Source organism: Musca autumnalis, unplaced genomic scaffold, assembly GCF_047663935.1.
Source record: "Musca autumnalis isolate F117 unplaced genomic scaffold, ASM4766393v1 scaffold_1, whole genome shotgun sequence".
NCBI classification, from domain to species: domain Eukaryota; kingdom Metazoa; phylum Arthropoda; class Insecta; order Diptera; family Muscidae; genus Musca; species Musca autumnalis.
In genome coordinates, this window is record NW_027411644.1 from 8,306,423 (window position 1) to 8,329,164 (window position 22,742).

A 22,742-nucleotide genomic window follows, 5' to 3' on the forward strand; every position below is an offset into this window, starting at 1 on the left:
GTAGCTAAGACCCTCAAAATATCGAAAATCAGGTTGGGAAGTTCCGTGACTACAGAAAACCTCAAATGCCAAATTTCGAGTAGTTCCGTCAAAAATGTTTCCAAAATACCGAAAATCGGGAGGTACCGTTATATGGAACTTATTCCAAAACATGGACCTATATTGACAACTTTTGTTGGAAAAATGTTGTGACTAATAAGAGCTTCAAATGTGAAATCACAACAAATTCGTCAAAAAATACAATGTAGCTGAAATCTTAAAACTACCAAAAATCTGGAGGCACCTTTATAGTGGGTCTATACCAAAATATGGGCCTATGTTGATAATTTTTGATGGAGGCATTTTTGACCACTGTGAATCTCCAGTGGTAAACTACAGCTAGTTTGGTTAAAATTTGTAGCTAAAATAATCAAAATACCGAAAATCATGAGGTACCATTAAATGGGGACTATACCAAACCATAGATCTATGTTAAACATTTTTGGTGGAGATATTTCGTGACTACTGGGAACCTAAAATATCAAATTACAGGTAGTTCGGTCGAAAATGTAGCTAAAATTCTCAAAATACCGAAAATCGGGGTGTACGGTTATATGGGGGCTAATTAAAATATTAAAATAAAATTTTTGCTGGATAAATTTTGTGACCACTTGTAAACTCAAATGGCAAATTATGGTTAGTTCGGTTAAACATTGTAGTTGAACCCTCAAAATTACGAAAATCGTGAAGTACCAATTGTTGACAATTTTTGGAGGATAAGTTTTGTGACCACTGGGAACCTCAAATGTAAAATTACATTTATACTAAACCGAAACATGGACTTATGTTTAACATTTTTGGGGGAGGAGTTTGGAGACCACTGGGAACCTCAAACGTCAAAGTTCCGGTACTTCCTTTAAAAATGGTTGCTGTAATCCTCAAAATACAGAAAATTGGGAGGTATCGTTATATGGCGGTTATACCGGAGAATTTTTGTGGTCACTGGGAACCTCAAATTTTAAATTGTAGGTAGTTCGGTCCAAAAATGTAGCTAAGATCCTCCGATATAGCCTATCTTCGAAATTGACCTGCCAATGGAAAGAAGATACTCTAGCTCAATTATTGCAGAAGGTAGAGTGATTACAGCAGACGCTATGGCTATATCGACTTAGAATTTTATCCTCATCAAGAATATATATACTTTATATCGTCGCCAATTATTATATCAATGCGTTACAAACCGAAAAACAAATTTATTAACCCTCCATAATATGGTGGAAGGTATAAAAACATGTGTTCTATTTTTAGAACAGTTAGGGTGAATTTATGTTCAATTTAAATGCACTGCACATTTTTTTGTTGCTCTTTGCTGGATTTGAACCAGCGAACTTCTGATTTGTATCCAAACACACCACAAACTGTGCTGTGTGGCCTCAAAATGTTTGTTGAGCTTGGTTTTATCGTCTGTTAATCCTCCTAGAATGAACAAAAAATATATATTAAGGAGAGGTTTTTGTAAACTATCTAACACTCTAAACCGGCCAGTGCACTATTGTTTCAGATGCGAATTCTTTGGCCAAAAGTAAATTTTTTGACATTATCTTTTTTTATTTTTTCGTTGTCATATAAAAGTCAACACACACAAAAAATGACAATAAAGTTTGATTTTGAAAATTTGTATTTACCGTTATAAATATATGCAGTCAAAGTTAATATTTGTTACTTAGTTGGTATCAAAGTCTCGTGGCCAATATTTTTCATAGTTTCTGTTTTTAAAATATCGCAAAAACAGAAATAAAAATGTTTATAAGTAAAATATGGAAAAGAAAAATGGTAGTGTGTCGTTTAAATCTTTAAAAAATTTTAAATAAAAATTGTATAGAAATAATATGTTATCAATGCATTTATAGAAGCTTATTAAATTGTAATTAATTTTTTTAATTCAAATTTTGTTCCAGCCCTAAATAATTTTGTTCACACGTGTCACCTCTATAAAAAATTCGAATTTACTTTGAAGTCTGTAGTTAATAAATTTAAGAGGACAGGGTGCTCTTTTGTGTTCTTTACGGGATATATTTTTTACAGATTACATTTCTTTACCAAATTCACAAATTTTTGACTTTTGGCTGCAACAAGAAACAGAATATCAAATAAAGAAATTTTCAACGATAAAATTGGATGTAAAGATGACTCCGAAAGTTTCCAAATATGCTCGGCTAAGTAGTATAAGGCTAAGATGTCGCATATTTTATGGACAATTTTGTCGAAATTGGATGTTGAACTATTTTCGAAGAAAATTTTCCTACTGACTTAAAATAAATTTCCAAATGAATGTGCAATCGACAGAACCCCTCCCTAATCTCTGACTCTGAACAAATAAATGAAATAAATGATGGTAAACAATCAATGAATGCTCACATATTCTGTTCTGCGTTAAATCAGAACGCAGCAAAAAAACAAGCCATCATTTAAGTACTTACATACAAAATGACACAAATCTGATATTTTCCCAGAAAATTTTAGATTAGAATGGGTCTTATGATACCATTAAGTCATTTAACGCAGTATTACAAAAAGTCTTTGTAGGAGGAAGAAATATTATATGAAAGTTCTTGTACACCTTTTACAGTTTCAGTGTTGAACCCACGTTCCTAATAAAGGCTTTGTATTTACATAAATTTTCCATTCTACTAAATTAAAGCAAAAAACTGGGTAATATACCTAATGTCCACTTTTTGAGCAACTTTTTGTAAATTTTTACAAAAATAGGCATATTGTCCGCAAATATGGCAAGGCCGGTATTTATATGCTCTCAAAAACTATATATTAATCCAAACACAACTGAAGAGACCTTAACATATAAAAAGAAAAAATGCGCAACCTATTCAGATGGGAGGGAGTGTATATAGCATGACATAAAACAATAATTTTATATTTTTATAATTTTATATTATTAAGATATTTCTTTAATTATCTAATCTAAAAATAACACACAAAAACAAATATTTTTCATGCAAAAATATGTACTTTTTCATAAAAAATAGTTTTGGCCACGAGAAATCGATTTGAAACCATAGTGAAGTGAGGAAAATAAACATCAAGTCCGATGAACCACATTTATTTTGAATAAAATTCCTGGCACGAAAATTCTGGCCCGAATAAATTAAAGAATATATAATACACTTGCTGGTGTCGTTCTTTACCAACGGATTTGAAAATATTATCATCATCATCGGAGCAATAGAAGACATCTTTGAGTTCGAGGTAATCTAAGAAATTACGATTTTTTCGGTGCTCGTCCGTGCTGACAACTCAAAAATCCGTAAAAGGTAGTGTAATACTGTCAGGAAGCTCATACCAAAGAAGACAATAGCGCAAAAAAATCCAGCATTAAGAATTTCATCGAAATCGGACATACATAACGTAATTGAAATCATACATACATAACCTAATTGAAAAGAATATGAGGATTCTGAATTTTCTCTCGGATGTTTATCGAAACAGAGTCAGCGGTTATGGGAACTGATGAGGAAGTTTGGCTGCTTCCGAAACAATAGTCTTCTCTGTCTCCGCTCGCACACGCAGAAAAATTTTTGTTAGAATATGTTTGGATCCAAACAAATATATGTTTGGGACCGGTTGCAAACAAATATATGTTTGGATCCAAACATAATATGTTTGGGTCCAAACGAATATATTTTTGCAACATTTTGTAACATATCTCAATTTGATATGTTTGGGTAAAACATATTTTTTTATGTTAGAACATTTTTTTCATGGTTGGAGAGATGATGTTTGTCAACGAGAGTAAAAACAGTGCTGTCGCTGCTGTGGAATGCTGTTTTATAATAAAGAGTTATGTGTATTGTATAATAGAAGACGTAGAAGTGAAGAAGGGGGCTTTGGTGTTTTGATGGCGTGTATGCGTCAAACTCGTGTGTTTCTTGTTTTCTTGTTGTTAACCAACTTAGCAGGCGAAGAAGAAAAGAAGAAATGATATTAATTATATTTTTATACCCTACACCACTATGTGGGGAGGGTATTATAAGTTGGTTTTGGCCAAAAAGTTTGTAACGCATCGAAATAATGGTCGTAGACCCATACTTATATATAACAAAATGAATGTCTCGACGAGCTGAGTCGATCTGGCTATGTGTGTCCGTCCGTCAGTCCGTCCGTCCGTCCGTCTGTCCGTCTGTCCGTCTGTCCATCTAAACCTTGTAATCACGCTACAGGTCGCAATTTTGATCGGATCGTCATGAAATTTTGGATGTTGATGGGGGTCCCGGAGGGGAAGAAGCCTATTGATTTTAGTGATGGTCGGATAATATTTAGGGGTCGGAATGGGCAAAAAACGTATGTGGATAAAAAGACAAAGTTTTTTTTTCAAAGCGAATATCTCAGCTTCTATACGGGGTATACCAAAAGCAAAATAAAAGTAGAAAATATCGCCTTTCTAATGATGTAAATAAAACCCAAATTTTAATTTTTGCAATTTTAATTATAATGACGAATATCACAGCTTTGGTTGGGGACTTTCCAAAAGCAAAGGCTGGCTGTGAAAGTAGAAGATCCCATCTTTACAATAATGTAAACTAGGTCGGCGTAGGTGACCAAATAACGGAGATATCGCAATAGTAGGTAATACATCCCATTTTTCCACTTTTTTGGAAATCACGCTACAGGTCTAAATTTTGATCGGATCGTCACGAAATTTTGAGGGTTAATGGGGGTCACACAGATGAAGAAGCTTATTGATTTTGGTGATGGTCGGATAATAATTAGGGGTCGTAATGGGCAAAAAACTTATTTGGAGAAAAAGACAACGTTTTTTTCCAAAGCGAATATCTCAGCTTCAATATGGGGTATACCAAAAGCAGAACCTGGCCATGAAAGTAGAAAATATCGCCTTTCTAATGATGTAAAGCAGGTGATCAAACAACGAATATATCGCAATAGCCGCTAATAGAACCCAACTTTTTATTTTTGCGATTTTAATAATAATGACGAATACCACAGCTTCGGTTGGGGATCTTCCAAAAACAAAGTCTGACTATGAAAGTAGAAAATCCCATCTTTACAGTGATGCAAAGTAGGTTGGAGTAGGTGGCCACATAACGGAGATATCACAATAGTCGGCAATACATCCCATTTTTTCATTTTCTTGTAATCACGATACAGGTCGCAATTTTAATCGGATCGTCACGAAATTTTGGGGGCTAATGGGGATCCTACAGAGAAAGATTTTGGTGATGGTCGGATAATATTCAGAGGTCGGAATGGGAAAAAACTTATTTGGAGAAAAAGTCAACGTTTTATTTCAAAGCGAATATCTCTGTTTCTAAAAGAGGTATATCAAAAGCAAAACCTGCTGATGAAAGTAGAAAATATCACCTTTGCAACGATGTTACGTAGGTTGTAGGTTGGAAATTTTGGGTGTTATTGGGGGTCCCACAGAGGAAAAAACCTTTTGATTTTTGATAATGGTCGGATATTATTCAGGGGTCGGAATGTGACAAACAAAAATATTTGGAAAAAAGGCCAACGTTTTATTTCAAAGTTAATATCTCCCTTCTGTAGGAGGTATATCGAAAGCAAAACCTGGCAAGGAAAGTAGAAAATATCGCCTTTACAACGATGTGAAGTAGGTTGTCATAGGTGGTCAAACAACAAAGATATCGCAATAGTCGGTAATGCATCCCTTTTTCCATTTTTGTGCAATCACACTACGAAATTTTGATGGGATCCTCACGAAATTTTTGGGGGTTGATGGGGGTCTAACACAGAAAGAAGCCTATTGATGGTTGGCATACATCCCACTTTTCCATTTTTTATTTGGGTTGTACTGTCGATGCACTTAAATGCGTTTCAAAAAAATTGACCTGTGTTAATGTAGACATTCAGAGCAAAGGCGCTAGGCTATCCCAATTTTAATATTTTGAATTTTATTAGTCAAAAGCTTATGAACAGGGGTAGTGGTGTAGGATATCACATAGTCGGCCCCGACCCGACTATAGCCTTGGCTCACTTGTTTTTCCTTCTTCAGTGTTTAAGATGCCTTTGTAGAGTCAAGACGGTAAAGTGAGTGAATAAATCAGTGTTTTGTGTTTTCTTTAAGAAATTGTGCTTTTTAGTTAATTAAATGCCCAATACATTTTATAATTGAATCGGAAAGTTGAATGGAATTATTTTATTGGACAAGGAAGAAATCGCATTTAATATTGGTAATTACATACATACTTATGTATATTTGAAATATGGCATATCCATATTTATTTAATACATTACATAATCATTTGATTCTAGATGCCGATTCCCCGCTAATGATTTCAACTATGGGGACAATTTGTTTTATTTCACAACTAAGGAGAAGCGTTCAACTACGTTTCTATATATTTTTCCTTTTTAAAAGCGTGACTATTTACAAATTATTTCAATCAGTTTTTCTTTTATTAAAGTGTGTTATGTATTTCTTTGCAATTTTGTATGTACATATGTGTTTGTTGTTCTTTTGCCTTTCAATAAACAACCTCAACATTTGTGTGTATACTATAGAGATAGCCAGTGAGTTCTTACTGAGAGCAAGTGAGCACACATTTGAAAGTGTTTTACATTGAATTTTACGCTCCATTGCTCTCGCCCACTGGTGCATGTGTTTGTTTTTTATGTGCCTTTTGGGTTTGTACTTTTTTGCACCCAAACATATAAAATGTTTGCACCCAAAAATAAAATTGTTTCCACCCAAACATATCTTTGTTTGCACCCAAACATAAATATCTTTGCACCAAAACATATATTTGTTTGCAGACCCAAACATATATTATGTTTGCTGCAAAATAAGTTTGGGACATATGTTAGAGAGGCCGTTTTTTTGCGTGTAGTAATCAGTTTCACTACCCACTGTTAAACATTTTGTTCTTCACATATTGAAGCAACAAAATATGGACTCGACCTGAAATAAACACATAACATATATTATTCTGTAGTCCAACAATACAAAGCCAACCATATTATTTGTATACCCTCCAAAATAGTATCAAGGCTATATTAAGTTTTGTAACGCATAGAAATATACATTTGCGACCCTATAAAATATATACATTTTTGATCAGGATAAAATTCTGAGTCGATATAGCCATGTCCGTCTCTTGACATCACTCTAGCGTTCACAATAATTGAGCTAGAGCGCTATATTTTTGCACCCGATTGTCTTCTTTCCATAAGCAGAGCAAGTTCGAAGATGGGCAATATCGGCTGACGTTTTGGTATATATACCTCCTTGGTTTGTATATATACCTCCCGATTTTCGGTATTTTGAGGATTTTAGCTGGTATTTTTTACCAACTTAGCTGTAATTTGACATTTGAGGTTCTTAGTGGTCACAAAATATCTCCACCAAAAACTAATAGGTCCATGTTTTGGTATAGCCTCCTTATAACGGTACCTCCAGATTTTCAGTATTTTGAAGATCTTAGCTACAATTTACTTACTATTTGTGTGCAAGTCAAGCTTAATCTCATATTTGTTGTTTTCAAATTTAAAAACAACAAGTTTAAAGTGGGTATAGTTAAAATTGATAACTTTTGGGGATGGCAGAGAATACTAGTTTCGTCCAACGCCACTTGGACTCATCAGTTCTCTTAGTTCTTTGCATTGAATCAAAGAACTCTTCCCCAATTTTATGACGACTCGAGCTCAAGAATAAGTGTGACTGATGAATTCGTTTAAATGCGAATTCAACCGAAACACCTAAAAACTCTCGTAGCCGCATATGTAAACCAATTACAATTTTTTATCAAACTAGCTGTAATTTGATATTTGAGGTTTTTAGCGGTCATAAAAAAATCTCTACCAAAAACCGTCAACGTAGGTCAATTTTTTGGTATGGCCCCTATATAACGGTACTCCCGATTTTCGGTATTTTGGGGATCTTAGCTAAATTTGTTGACCGGACTACCTGTAATTTGACGTTTGGGGTTCCCAGGGGCCACAAAACGACACCACCAAAAATTTTCAACATAGGTCGATGTTTTGGTAAAGCAAACCCCTATATCGGTACCTCCCGTTTTTCGGTATTTTGAGGATTTTAACCGAACCACCTGTAGATTGACGTTTGGGGTTCCCAGTGGTCAAAAAACATCGTCTCCAAAAATTGTCAGCAAAGGTCCACGTTTTGGTATATCCCCCATATAACGGTTCCTCCCGATTTTTGGAATTTGGCGGATTTTACCTACAATTTTAGACAGAACTACCTTTAATTGACGTTCGGGGTTTTTTTGATAGAATTTTCAACCGAACTACCAGTAATTTGAGAGTTGATTTCCTAGTGATCACAAAACATGTCCACTAAAAACTGTGAACAAAAGCCCATGTTTTAGTATATCCCTCATTAACCGTACCTAACGATTTTCGGTATTTTGAGTATTTTAGCTAAAATGTTTGACGGAACTATCTGTAATGGTGCCGACCGATTGAAAACAGTTTTAATATATCCACTAAAATTGCGGACCAAAAAGAAAATAAATATTCCATTTTAGTTCAGAATATTTTATGGTGGAGGGTACAAAAAGTTTACTTGTTTTGTAGGAATGATACGCATATCCAATTTTTTATATTTGTTACTAAAATTCAATGATAACCATCCTTCTCTTTAGCATTTCTCTTCACGAAAACATTGAAAATTTCCTTCCATACCATTATCATTTCAATTCCATGAAGTCACTGTTTTTTTCCGTTTGACCCATTTTTATATTCACATTAATGAATGAAATTGTGCTTTTTGCTGTAAATGAGGGACATGTTTCTCCCCCTTCCATTAATGTGTTAAATGTTAGTTATGTGCCACTCACCCATATCCAGATGAGAGGTTAAAAAATTTCTGCAACTCTGTGACGACTTCAAACATCATGGCAACAAACGGAAACATCAAAGGAAATGCAATAAAAACCTTTGTTCAAACGTGATGTCGCGCAACATTCTTCATGTTGTGATTGTTAAAATTGAATTGGAATTCGTCTTTGTGTGCAAAATGTATTTGGGATGCGAAAAATTATTCACATTCTTCTACTTAGGGCCAAACGAACGTGGTCAATTATGCTTACTTGTGTGAAGCAAAGGGGGATTTTAATGGAATTTATTCTACATTTGGATATATGCAGATGTAGTCTGAAATGCTGAACCCAATTAGACATACTTGAGTGAAAAATAAATGGAGTGTTTTCAACTTTGATATATATAAAACAATTTGCCATTAAAACTAATAGGTTGTGGCAAATATTTAGTTATATTTAATGTTTTGGTTTTAGTAACTGTCGTTTCCTAATTTTCTTAATTGAACCAAACCAGTATTCAGAACTATTGCTCGTATTAAATTAGATGCGGAAAATGCGAAATCATTAACTTTTGTAATTTATTGCATTTAAGTCAGTGATTTTCTGTACTTCACTTCCTCTCGTTAGTGATTTCATTGGCTATTCTTCCTTTCTCTTTGCCATTCGTCCATCATTCATTGTGTTTTAAACAGAATATGCTTCTAAAATAAATAGAAGATAGTTTCGGAAACGTCATTTCCGTTTTAATTAGAACTTGCTGTGCTTTCAAGGACGTTTGTGCGTGCATCTCAAGACATAACGGCTTTTAACGTTTGCTTTTCAATTGCTAATGGCCAGTGTAGATGACAGGTTTGCTGTATAATTGCAAAATTCTTTAAATTTCTTGCAGTAATTTTTATGTGGATGTGACCCAAAGGAAATTTCGAAAATTGTACAAAACTTTTTAATATATAGCATTTTTAGGCCTCTAGCGGGTAGGCAATATCATCTATGATGGGACATGTGTTGTAGAATAAAGTCAATATATGAAAATCATTTTTCTTCGAACCTCTAGATTGGATTAGTGACCACGAGAAACACAAATTTTTACCTCAATTGTTACACGGAGCCAATCAACTTTTGGATCCAGTAATCGGCGTGTTGTCTCGATGAGGCAAATATGTGACGCACACTTATTCAGAGTTTGATAACATTGTTAAAACCTTAATTTTTGGCCATTAATTCCTACAATAATTTCGAAAGTAAAATCTCCTCCTGATAATGATCAGTACTTTTCCAAATCAAATTTGAAAAGGGGAATGTTACCTTTCTTTTTTATTTCAATCACCTGCTTCCCGTTATCAGACATTTTAAAACATTTTAAATGGCAAACAATTGCCGTAAGCCGTTGTAACAATAATCGTTGATTTTTATTTTCGAAAATTGACTACAATCCACATAATTTTTAACTTAAGCTAATTCTTAGAGTATTTAAGATACAAAACTGTTGGTGTGTTTTCAATATAAATAACCAAAAATGTTGCAGTGGATTTGTTTGTTTTTTCCCCTCTTTACACCAGAACATAAATTTAAAGGCATTAAAGTAATGGCCAAAAGCTTTGCCAAACGTGGCTGTGACAACAATAACCACAGACAAAACAAACAAATTCCAACAACAGAAAAAAGTAAAAGAAAAATCATACATACCGACTAAAGTGTTCTGTGTATTGGCCCATTACTTTATAGGGTTGATTGGGTATAACATGACCATCGACAATGGGACCCAATGAAGTTGAAAATTGTGACAAAGATGTTGGTATCTTCATAATGTCCTGATAGCTGCAAAGAAATACAAAGTATATATATTGAGATGTGTGTTAAAAGATTTCGTTTTCACAGAAAAGAATTACTCTAATAATAAAAATGGCAAATAACAAAAATAAAAGCTAACAACAATATCATGTATGTACAATATAAATACGTAAGTACATACATATGTACCTGCCTATGTGTTGCATTGTTGAATTTTACACATCCAGACACATTCATACTTACATACATACGTATGTATGTTAGTACGTATATTTATAAATGTGACATTTGTCAACATACACACATGTACATATGTAGGCTAATAGGGATTTTTATTACATTTCTTTTTATTTTTGTTGCCAATTTTTCTTTGCTTTGTTTGTGGCTAAAAATGAAAAGGAATTACACCCACACGCACACACATATACAGCCAGACAAAGAGGATTTTTAATTATTTAAAATGTTTTAAATGCTTTAGGTTTTGTCAGTTAGTCCTTGTCCTCATAAAAAGCAATGGTACTTGTTGCAAGTGTAGCAACAAGGACTAAGACCTCCTTCTCCTTAATGGATAGTTAGATGATGTTTTTACAATGCTGTGGTACAGTGGAACTTTTTCCATGATTTATATGTATGTAATTATAACTTGTTTGGGTATTTCATTGGTTCTGCGTAAATAATGGGGCCCAAAATGTTCAACCCTTTTTAAAGCCATTATTCTATAAGTTTAAAAATATATTCGGATCCGTCCTTCGTAAACGCATACATGTGTATCTATGTATGCATCTTAGTCGAAATCCACACTACAGTAATTTCCCTAAAAAATAACAGGAAGCAAAAGAAACTTGAAAATAAAATTGCCAGAACATATAAGACGAACACATGAAAGTGTCTACGCTGGTTTCATGAAATTATGTGTTTTTATGCAAAAGCATGACATTTTATTCATGAAATTACTATAGTATGGACTTCGGCTAACGTGAAACAATTTGTAAATTATTCAAATAAATTAAATTATTCACTTTGTAAATTGGGCATCTGTAGTTTTTCTTTAAAAGTGTATTGGTAATGAATATTTATGAAAAAATAAAACTTTGTTATGTTGGCGTTAAAATACAATTAAACATATTTTTATTATATATAAAAACTTAACCAACGAACTAAATTCAGTATATTTAGTAACGAAAAAAAATTGTTTACCGAAGACAGATGTAAACAAGGTAATTAAAATAATAGTTAATACAAATAATAGGACTAAATTTAATTACTTGTGTCAATATAAAATTGCCAACAAGGGATACAACAAAAATTATTTCATTATTGGTACCCTTATTTCATTATTGGTACATCACCATTAGTCCCAGTTGGCGACGAAATGCTTATAAAATACCCAGTAACTTCTTCTCTCTTTTTCCAAGTGGGCACTGCTTTCTGCGTGGTGTCACATAAGTAACTGCCACAAGTCTAAAAAGTGTGACTCACAAAAAATTAACAGATTTAGACCTTGGGTTACTAGCACACTACTATGAAAAAAAAAAAACAAAAACAAAAGAACCCCTAAGGTTAACGACTCCACAAGTATTTCAAGCACATTATTCTACTAATATGCTCCTTGGTTATCCGAAGTATAAAAGAATAGCGACAATTTTAAGAAAGCTAAATTCTTAAAAATCATTCCAACACTATTTTTCACCAGCCCTGAAACGCACGGTGGTTCCGAAATCGATTTTCATATCCAAAACCTCAGTTTTTTGTCGTCAACGATTGTCAATTTCCATAGTGGATTCGATAGTAAACATATTGAATTTAAGGAAACCAAAAAAGTTAGTTCTAACTATTGGAAGGTAGGGGGGTTTTATTACCTTATAAAGAAAAAATATTTAAAAATACCCTTTGTGTTGTAACAAGAAAATGTATATATAAATCGTGAACAGGATTTGATATCTATCCGTAGATGCTTAAATATTTGCTAAATTTATTTTTATTTTCGCGGAAAATAAAACATACCGAAGGAACCTTGGAGTAAATTTTATTTATTCTTACTCAAAGTCTATAAAACTCTCTAAAAAATAAATTAAAAATACGTGCAGAATCTAGACAACGCGTCGAAAAATGTGAGACCAAAATTATAAAGATTGAGTTTATAACTTGCATATTACAGCAACAACAGAAGACAAAAACGTGTGTTGGAATATTATTCCAAAAATATATTTTTTGTTTTGCTTATATTTTGCTATAGCACTCACACAATGACATCCCCTAAAGTATGCAATAGAAAAATATGTTGCCTACCAATGATTTAATACGAAAAATGGGAGATTTTTTTGGGAATTAGTCTACTATTTCGCTAAATTTTCATACAAAACCTGAAGTATTTTGATAAAACTTTTACAAGGAAAATAGTTTGTCATCGTGAAAGTATATTAGCTTTCTATGGTAATCAATAGATTTAAAAAGTAGAGAATAATATTGAAATTACAACCAAAGAAAAAACACAAAAATATTCGCGAATCTTTTAAAATCAGTTAAGGCGAATGCGCTTTTCGGATACACCGAGTGCAACTCTATCAATATGTATGCATTTATCTATGTTTCAATCAGCGGCCCAGATGTGCCGTCAGTTGCATCTTATCATTCAAAAAACCTTCAAATGGATAAAAATTTCGCGATTTACGTATGCTTGTAAGGCGCATCCGATTTCAGTGACCGCCCATTTAAAAATGGGTCAATATAACAAATTTTAAACAGATTCGTCAAGAACCGTCGATGTGCCACGACATTCTTTTTTGAGTTAAATGTGAATATTATTCCTGAACCTCAGTAATTTATGACAAGCCCTTTTGGCAAATATTATAATCGCGTCTAAAGGATTCCATTTATGTAAAAAATTTCAAAGAAAATCGCGTTTTAATTCGCGGAATTATCAACATATTTTTGCATATTTTCCTATACTCAAGGATGGATTCGAACGCGGAAGCACTCATTAGATCCGGCGCGTAAAAAACTAAATTCACGCGGGGTTCAAGGCTAACTACATGACAGTTGTAAATTTTAAAGCAAAAAATTGGTTTTTTAAGAAAATGTACGCACTAAATTTTCGTCTTTGGACTCCTATTACTAGGAAGCTGTACAGCGCACACTGATATACATAAGATATACATCAAACGACGTGGAATCAGGAGTCCTACAATCGTATGAATTGTTTATGTCATTATCCGGTTGCGCCCTCTAATTATAAGAAAAATTCAAAAAACGCCGAAATCAAAACTTCAAAATGTCAGCATCGATTTTAGTGGGATGCAGTGTTTATATCGAACCATGTTTCCCATGGGTATTAATTAATTGATTCTTTGAGCACAGGTCTGAATGTGGCGTGGTTTGGCCAGAAATCAAGAAAGAACACAAAAAAACTTGTTTACTGCAACACATTTTTACCACGTAAATTATATTTTATGGCCCATATTATCAGATCGTGGCTAAAACACTTGAATCAACAGAAATATATTCATATTTAATAAAATATATTTACAGTTCGCGATTTATTAAAGGTTAAAGCTCAACTTCAACGATTGTAAAACTTTTTTGAATATTACCATATATATTTCTCGGAAACTAAAACATATATTGTGTTCATTGTTGACTTTTTGAACCGATTCAATAAATTACCGTAGCATTTACAAGAAGTGGTACTAAATTTTAGTGAAATTCCAAATTTAGTGGACTATAACTATTAGGGAACACAATCATATTTGTTTATGGTTTAGTTTTTGGTGTTTGACCTTTTTGAATAGATTGGAACATATGAAAAACTTAAAAACACTTATATTTAGATGCAAAATATAAAAAAACTCAAAATTTTAACTTTGACCTTGAATTCCTCTGCCTGAAGATTGGTTTAACCACCCGTGAAACGTAGCGTAATGGTTGGATGCGTGGGACTTCGGTAGACTCCTAATTTTTTAATGTATCTCTTAGGTCATGAAAGCTCAACTCGAAAGAGAATTAATTATTTAAAATAAAAATTCACTATAAATGACCTTCGCCTTAATAAGGCAAAAATAAAATAATTTCAGCATGAGCCAGGCTGGGATTCGAACCTGGGTCTCCGACAACTAAGTGTCAAGGTTGCCGGCGTCTTAGCGTTCTGAACCACCATCAACTTGTCAAAACTCTAGTAGACAATAATAGATGATCAAAAATCTTCTGATATAGAAGAGCAATTACTAATGACGTAGGAATAAAACATACCATAGTATTTGTGAACATTGAAAAATGGGATTACCAAGCAGGACTATAGGAAAAGTTTGGAGTTTCAATTAACTGACATAATTTCGGATATGCATTTATCTAATGAAGTGCAATATATATACTAGTTACCAAGCTTTGCCACACACACACACAACATCCTAATACGCCTGAAGATCGGCTTAACCACCCGTGAAACGTAGCGTAATGGTTGGATGCGTGGGTAGACTCCTAATTTTTCAATGTATCTCTTAGGTCATGAAAGCTCAACTCGAAAGAGAATTAATTAATTAAAATAAAAATTTTAACTTTGACCTTGAATTCCTCTGCAATTTGAATGTTTTAAATGCATTGGACAGCTGTTTGTGTTATCTGTCGAACAAAAAAATTAATATGAAATATGAAAATATCTCCTGGCGTGCAAAAGTTACAGAATTTTGAATAGGAAAAACGATTCGGAAACACTGTGCTACGTGGACTGATGCAGAATATAGGGCTTGATGAGGCGACTCCTAGCCTCATCACTACAATGCAGCCCAAGAAAACCTAAGGAAAAACCCAAGAACGAAAACACGCGGGTGATGTATATTCTTCGATGGTTCGAAAGAAACTCAAATTTTATTTACTATTCTACAAAATATTTACAACTCTTAAAACTAACACACACAGACAATACATTTAGTAATGTACGCTGTGTACATAAATACATCATGCACACCACGCACACACTGCGTTGCGGGTGATAAGAAACATACACTATTTTATTACCGACCCTTTCTATTTATGGCCGACATCTGTTATGTGTAAAGATAGCACATTGGTGCGTTGACTAAAATCTACCTGACACCATTAAAAACAATTCTATAAAATTGTCCAGGGCTACTATATTCAATATCAATATGTAATATATTTAACGTTATATACACAGTTATGGCAAGATCTAATTATAGAATTATCAAGCTATTGGTATCATGTAATAGATATAAGGAAAATCCCACAGAAACAAAAGGGAAGTTTCTAATTTAATGTCCAGTTGCTACAGAGTGAGGTAAGGACAACAACAACAACAACTTGGTAGAGACAGCAGGATCCGATGGACTACCAGCTGAACAGTTATTGTTGTAGCAATGTAAATATGTTCGTTCGTAAATCTTTCAGTTATCTGGTCTCATTCCTTTGTGTCCAAACTCAAAAATTCAGGGACCTGGATTGGCGGTGTTCTAAAAAAAAATTAGGAGACAGATGAGCAGGCCTAGGGGAAGTTTACACTAGCCATGTGTGCTGAAATTTACCATTGGGGTTGTGACTTTTTTACAACCTCGTATCCCTGTATGATATTTTGATGAGTTTTTACCTAAGACTACATAAATTCCTAATTATAAAGTGATTCCATAAAAAAACTTCCGCGCAAAAAGCTTTTAATGTTTTTATTTTTCAGAACTTTTGAAAAAATTTTGCAGTCACTGTAAGCAGATATTTATCTGAAAATATCATCACAATATTTCCAAGTTTTCTTGGAAAAAAAGCATGAAAAAGAGTTTTTATTGGGCTTTTTAATTTGGTGCCATCCATTAAGGGGTTATCCCTAGTTGTCCAGGCAAAAAAAAAACGCATTTTAAATGAATTTTTTCAAGGAAACTGCACTCAAAACACAACGGGATCCTCATTTTGAATGGTCATAACTCGGCCAATTTTGCTCCAATCGACTTGGCATTTTTTGCGGCATACTCTACACTATCTGTACTATCTTCAAAATAAGTATATTTTTTTCGTATTTATGTTCTGTAGTAGAGTGTTATATTCGAACGAATGTCCTTTTTAAAGAATATGTTAGGAACAACCAACAGATTAGCCGATAAGGGCCCAAATATACTTTAAAAGTTGAAAATTTGTGCACATTTTATTCATTTTTGGCGGTATACGAATATACCCTCGTAGTCTATCCAGAGTCGAAGTTGGAGCCGGAGTCGTGAAAAACATTGGTCTGGAGTCGGAGTCGATCCAAAAATACCTCGACTCCGAACCACTGTTAAAAACATATATCCACTAATACCGAATATTGTGATACTTTTTACTCTCGTATTCTGGTTAGAAAAATATTTTTCGAAACTTTAAATTTTCTCGTAGAAAAATGTTCTCTTGAAGTTCCACTGTTACGAAGATTTATTGCTTAATTCTGAGTGACTTGAATCGTTTTACTAAGTTTTTCAAGTACATTCATTTTACTTAGAGCAACATTTTGCTCAATAACAATTTGAAAAAAAGTATGTGTAGGGATGCTAAAAGTGTTACATATATGGATGTATGTGTTCCCATATATGTATGTATGTGTTCTTGTCCAGCTCAAAAGGCTGAAGCATAGAAAATTATATGTATAGAATATATTCCAGAATAAAGATTAAAAATTTAAAAATACAGCTGCAACATACGTTTTTATATTTTAAATTGCAATAAATACGTCAGCAACAACAACAACAACCTTTATAAGTGTTCAAAGACATGAGCGTGTAAGGTCAAAAGGAGAATGAAGGCATTCAGATTTATGTATTTTCCAGCATATTTTGTCATCCTCAAAAAGTTAATGCAGTCAAGTGTGATTTATGGTATAAATGTTTAGCTTCATAGCTTCATTCGGCAACAATGTGCAACGTGCAGCCACTTGAAGACCTGTTATAGTTGAGTATGTGTGTGAGCATTGAAGATATTGTATAGCAGCAATTTTTGACAACAACAACAAGGAATGAACATTACAACGTATATAGTACCTTCAAAATGTGAAATACTCTACCTAATGATTTTGTTATAAAACCATCAACGGTATTGTACGAACGTGTGTTTGTTTGTGACTACGCTATTCAACTGTCACTTTTCTGTTCAATCCTCCGCATCTCCTTCTTTTTCTACATAATATAGTTTTATACCTTGACGGTATAAAAGAAATCTAAGTACCTTGTCGTGGTGCCCTGTATCTGTTTCATATCACGTTAGCCTGTTGCACAGATAAAACCATTAGACTGAAGCCAGTCCACCTCGTAAGGAGCTTTTACAATAATGAAAAAAATCTTGTTTGAAATATTATTTGCAAAATTGATGTCTTAGGTAAATATATAACTTTCATAATAAGATTTCTTTTGGACATTTGCCGCAACATAAGTTTGGGTAAAAGAACCAAAGATTATAGAGGTTTATATTTTTCTACGTGAAAAAAACAACAACAACCAACCAAGGTAAAATATTATTTTGAATTAATAATGCCATGGCCCAAAGGGATTTAGTTAATGTTTATGTTAAATATAGAAAAAAACAGAATATTTTTTTCAAGCAAAACAATTGTTAGTTAAAAACACTTACTTACAATTTATGAAAAAACACATTATTCAGCCTTATTCAAGGTTTTACAATATTGTAAATACCAAGGCTTAGTTTAAGAAAAGATGGTGGTTCGTATATTTTACATGTTGTAAAGTTTACAGATATGCTTACATGTGTATGTATGTGTGTATATAGATAAGAAATGTAATGAATTATCAAGGCCATTTTAAGCTAATATTATGGTAAAGTTGATATTTATAGAAGAGACCAGAAATGGTATAAAGGGATACCAGCAATTTGAGTCATATGACAATTTTATAAAGCGTTGAAATAAGTTGGTTTTCCTTCACATTCTATTACAATAGAAAGGCGTTTGAAATAGGTTGCTGTATTATAATAAAATATATATAAAAAAGGATGATGTTAGTTACTACGCTTATAACTCAAGAACGGCTGAACAGATTTTGACAATTCGCACCAATTCGGAATCGTCTAATGGCAGAAAAGGATAAAACCTAAAAAAAAAACTGCGAAAAAATTGAAAAAATATTTTTTGAAAAAAGTCAAATTTTCTACACATTTTTATCGAGTTTTTGCGTTTAGAGTATTTTTGGACAGATTTTGGCGAAAAATTTACATGCACCAACAGCAAATGACATTTTTGTGCTTCTATTATGTCAAGTTTTGAAAGTTCTGGAGATATTTTTATTTACAATCTATTTGAATAAATTAATTAAATAAAAAATAATTTAAAAAAAATTAAGTTTCAGTGTTTTATTTAGAAATGCACTTAAAACTAAAAAATAATTTGTCGCTTAGCCTCAATAAATATATTCTTTCTCATGATGGAATCTCTCAAATAAAACGCTTGCATTTAAATTATGAATGGTGGCAAAATTAAACGGCAAGCGTTTTATTTGAGAGATTCTATCATGAGAAAGAATATATTTATTGAGGCTAAGCGACAAATTATTTTTTAGTTTTAAGTGCATTTCTAAATAAAACACTGAAACTTAATTTTTTTAAATTATTTTTTATTTTTAACTTTTTAGTAAATACATTTTTTGACCACTGAGATCCCCAAACGCCGAATTACAGTCCATTTGAGCAGAAAATGTAGATTAAAAAGCTTGAAATTGGGTGGTACAGTTATATGGATGCTACAGTGGCGGCCATATAATTAAGAACGACATCGTATTAAAAAGTATTTGACTTGCTACGTTCCAAATATTTGAATATTTATATGGAACAAAATTTGTAAATAAAGTACACGGAAAGCACTTTCAAACAAAGCCAAAACATGTTTTAATTCTCCCTCGTTTATACGAAAGAAACCACGATTTATTAAAATAGTCATAAATCGACCTGGCCACATAATTAAGAACGATATAAGTAAAGGTTACTTTAAGGTATTTTTCATACACAATATGTGAATATATCGTTATGTATTTTAGAAATCGGTTACTTTGATTCATTTGTAGTATCAAATGTCCTTCAATGGTACATATTATTGCGTCTAAGTTTGATAATTAGGGCATACATAACGTTTTCCAAAATTTACCCATAATTTGACGAATTTATATTATTTTTGGGATCTAAAGCCACAGTTTTGGCTTCCTCTCATTCCCTCGATGACGCTCTAAACGATACCCTGTGATTGTCGTTCCATAGTCGGCGCTTACTTACCCTTAAATTGGCTTTTATCCCACTTCTTTGACTTCTTTACGAGGGAATTGTCTGGGAAATAGTTTCGTAAGAGCCATTTCCACCTTATAAAGCGGTAGGATTTTTGTCTGAAGGTAGTAGACAGGAAATGAAACAATTATATAAGGTCTATACAAAAATTGGAAGAATTCCACACCGAATATAACATTAATTAACATAATGTTTTGAATGCTCGAATTCCACAATAATGTTGTGTATGTACATCAGACATTAATTTATACAAAAATTGTATTTTCATCCATAAAAATTATTGATTTGACTGGTTTTGATATAATTATGAGCTTCATTGATTAAAAAGTCTTACATAACTATGCCTACCACACCAACAAAGACATTGTGCAATGAAATCTTTCAAAATATTAAACCTTTCATTTTTGTTCGGTGTACCGTTAGGCCAATTTTTTGTACAAAACGAAATTATTTTTTTATTTCCTGTCTACTATCTGCAAACAACAATCCTGCCGATTTATAAGGTGGAAATGGCTCATACGAGACTATTTCCCAGACAATTTCCTCGTAAAGAAGTCAAAGAAGTGGGATAAAAGCCAATTTAAGGGTAAGTAAGCGCCGACTATGGAACGACAATCACAGGGTATCATTTAGAGCGTCATCGAGGGAATGAGAGGAAGCCAAAACTGTGGCTTTAGATCCCAAAAATAAAATAAATTCGTCACATTATGGGCAAATTTTTGAAAACGTTAGGTATGCCCTTATTATCAAACTTAGACGCAATAATATGTACCATTGAAGGACATTTGATACTAAAAATGAATCAAAGTAACCGATTTCTAAAATACATAACGATATATTCACATATTGTGTATGAAAAATACCTTAAAGTAACCTTTACTTATATCGTTCTTAATTATGTGGCCAGGTCGGTTTATGACTATTTTAATAAATCGTGGTTTCTTTCGTATAAACGAGGGAGAATTAAAGCATGTTTTGGCTTTATTTGAAAGTGCTTACCGTGTACTTTATTTACAAATTTTGTTCCATATAAATATTCAAATATTTGGAACGTAGCAAGTCAAATACTGTTTAATACGATGTCGTTCTTAATTATATGGCCGCCACTGTATATTAAACCTTGACCCACGTCCACAATTTTTAGTGGGGAAGTTCCTGGACTATTGACAACTCCAAATGCCAAGTTAAAGCAAATTCGGGCTAAAAATGAAGACAAAATCCTCAAAATACCAGAAGTCGGGTGGTACCGTTATATATAGACTATAGGAAAAAATGGACCCATATTGGTTTTGGTTTTATATTCATGTATTGTCATCTAAATCTGAAAAATGTGCAAAGTGTTAGTTCGATTGGTCAACTGCAACCGTGCTAAAAATCAGTTACCAGATTTTAAAAGGAGGTCAAGTTAGACACCGTAAAAACACTGTAAGAATGGACCAATATTAGTTTTGATTTCATATTCATGTATTGTCATCCAAATCTGAAAAGTGTGCAAAGTTTAAGTACGATTGGTCACCTGCAGCTGCGTGAAAAACGAGTTACCAGATTTGAAAAGCAAAATACCAGAAATCGGGTGGTACCGTTATATGGGGGCTATAGGAAACAATGGACCCATATTTGCTTTGGTTTCATATTCATGTATTGTCATCTAAATCTGAAAAGTGTGCAAAGTTTTACTTCGATTGGTCAACTGCAACCGTTTTAAAAATCAGTTAACAGATTTGAAAAGTGGGTTAAGTTAGACACCGTAAAAACACTGTAAGAATAGACCAATGTTGGTTTTGATTTCATATTCATGTATTGTCATCCAAATCTGAAATGTGTGCAAATTTTAAGTTCGGTTGGTCAACTTCAACTGTGTGAAAAATGAGTTACCAGATTTGAAAAGCAAATTAGATAAAACACTGTAAAGCAATGTAAAAATGGACCAATATTGGTTTTGATTTCATATTCGTGTATTGTCATCCAAATCTGAGAAGTGTGCAAAGTTTTAGTTCGATTGGTCAACTGCAACCGTGTTAAAAATGAGTTACCAGATTTGAACTTAACACACACCAAGGCAAGTTAAATAAAACACTGTAAAAACACTGTAATAAATAAAAAACAATTTGCTTTCTGCTGTATCTTAACTATTCTTTATGCAAATTAACAGAGAAAATTAAAGGTGACGTTAGTCCAAAAGGATATTAGTGGTTTCAGCGGTGTAAACCTTATTTAATCGATTTCAAAAAGCAAACAGATTTCATTGCTCATTGTTTTGTCGTGAAATAGTTTTTTACCGTACGTAATAAAAATTAGACAGAATCTCATGTGTTTGTAAAATGAATACCTTGGCAGAACGCAGAGCGGGAAGGCCAAGACTCCATTAGAATGAGTATGTTATCAACGATATCGAAAAGCGTAATATTTAAAATTGGAATGAATGAAACCAAGAAACAGAAGGGGTTGGAATTCTATTCTTAGTGCGGCTTATGTGAAATGTTTTGTATCAACCAATGACGGGAGTCAGAACTTCAACGTTCAAATCTACACCAAAGCTCTGGAAGAAATGCTCCAAATGGCGGTTTGAATGGAGCTTTATTACGTTTGCACAACAGACTACTTACTGCTCACACTCTTCTCTTTGAATTCTGCCAGTTTATTGGGTCAACTACTGGATTATACAGCTTCAGTGGACAATTTAATTATGACAATTGCATATGCCAATAAAAAATAAGAGTCATAACATTCTCTATCATAGACATCAGGCATCATAAGTTTGACTTTAAATTCTCATGTTTCATTATACAAAGTCTTTGATTCTAAAGATCCTAAAAGGCACATGGATGACACGTCCAATACAGAAATATTCATCTAAAATAGCGACCACCCATCTGAATATTACCAATTCAC

General features: G+C 33.1%; 1 protein-coding gene across 11 annotated transcripts in view; it reads right to left on the reverse strand.

Annotated features, from left to right (window-relative positions):
• Positions 1 to 22,742, reverse strand: part of Nlg1 (Neuroligin 1) — a 239,577-nt gene that overhangs the window by 91,930 nt on the left and 124,905 nt on the right. For all 11 annotated transcript variants that reach the window (XM_073964119.1, XM_073964099.1, XM_073964145.1 and 8 more), the window contains exon 6: positions 10,497 to 10,628. In XM_073964119.1, coding sequence (XP_073820220.1) covers positions 10,497 to 10,628 — 132 coding nt within the window. The remainder of the gene's footprint in view (positions 1 to 10,496; positions 10,629 to 22,742) is intronic.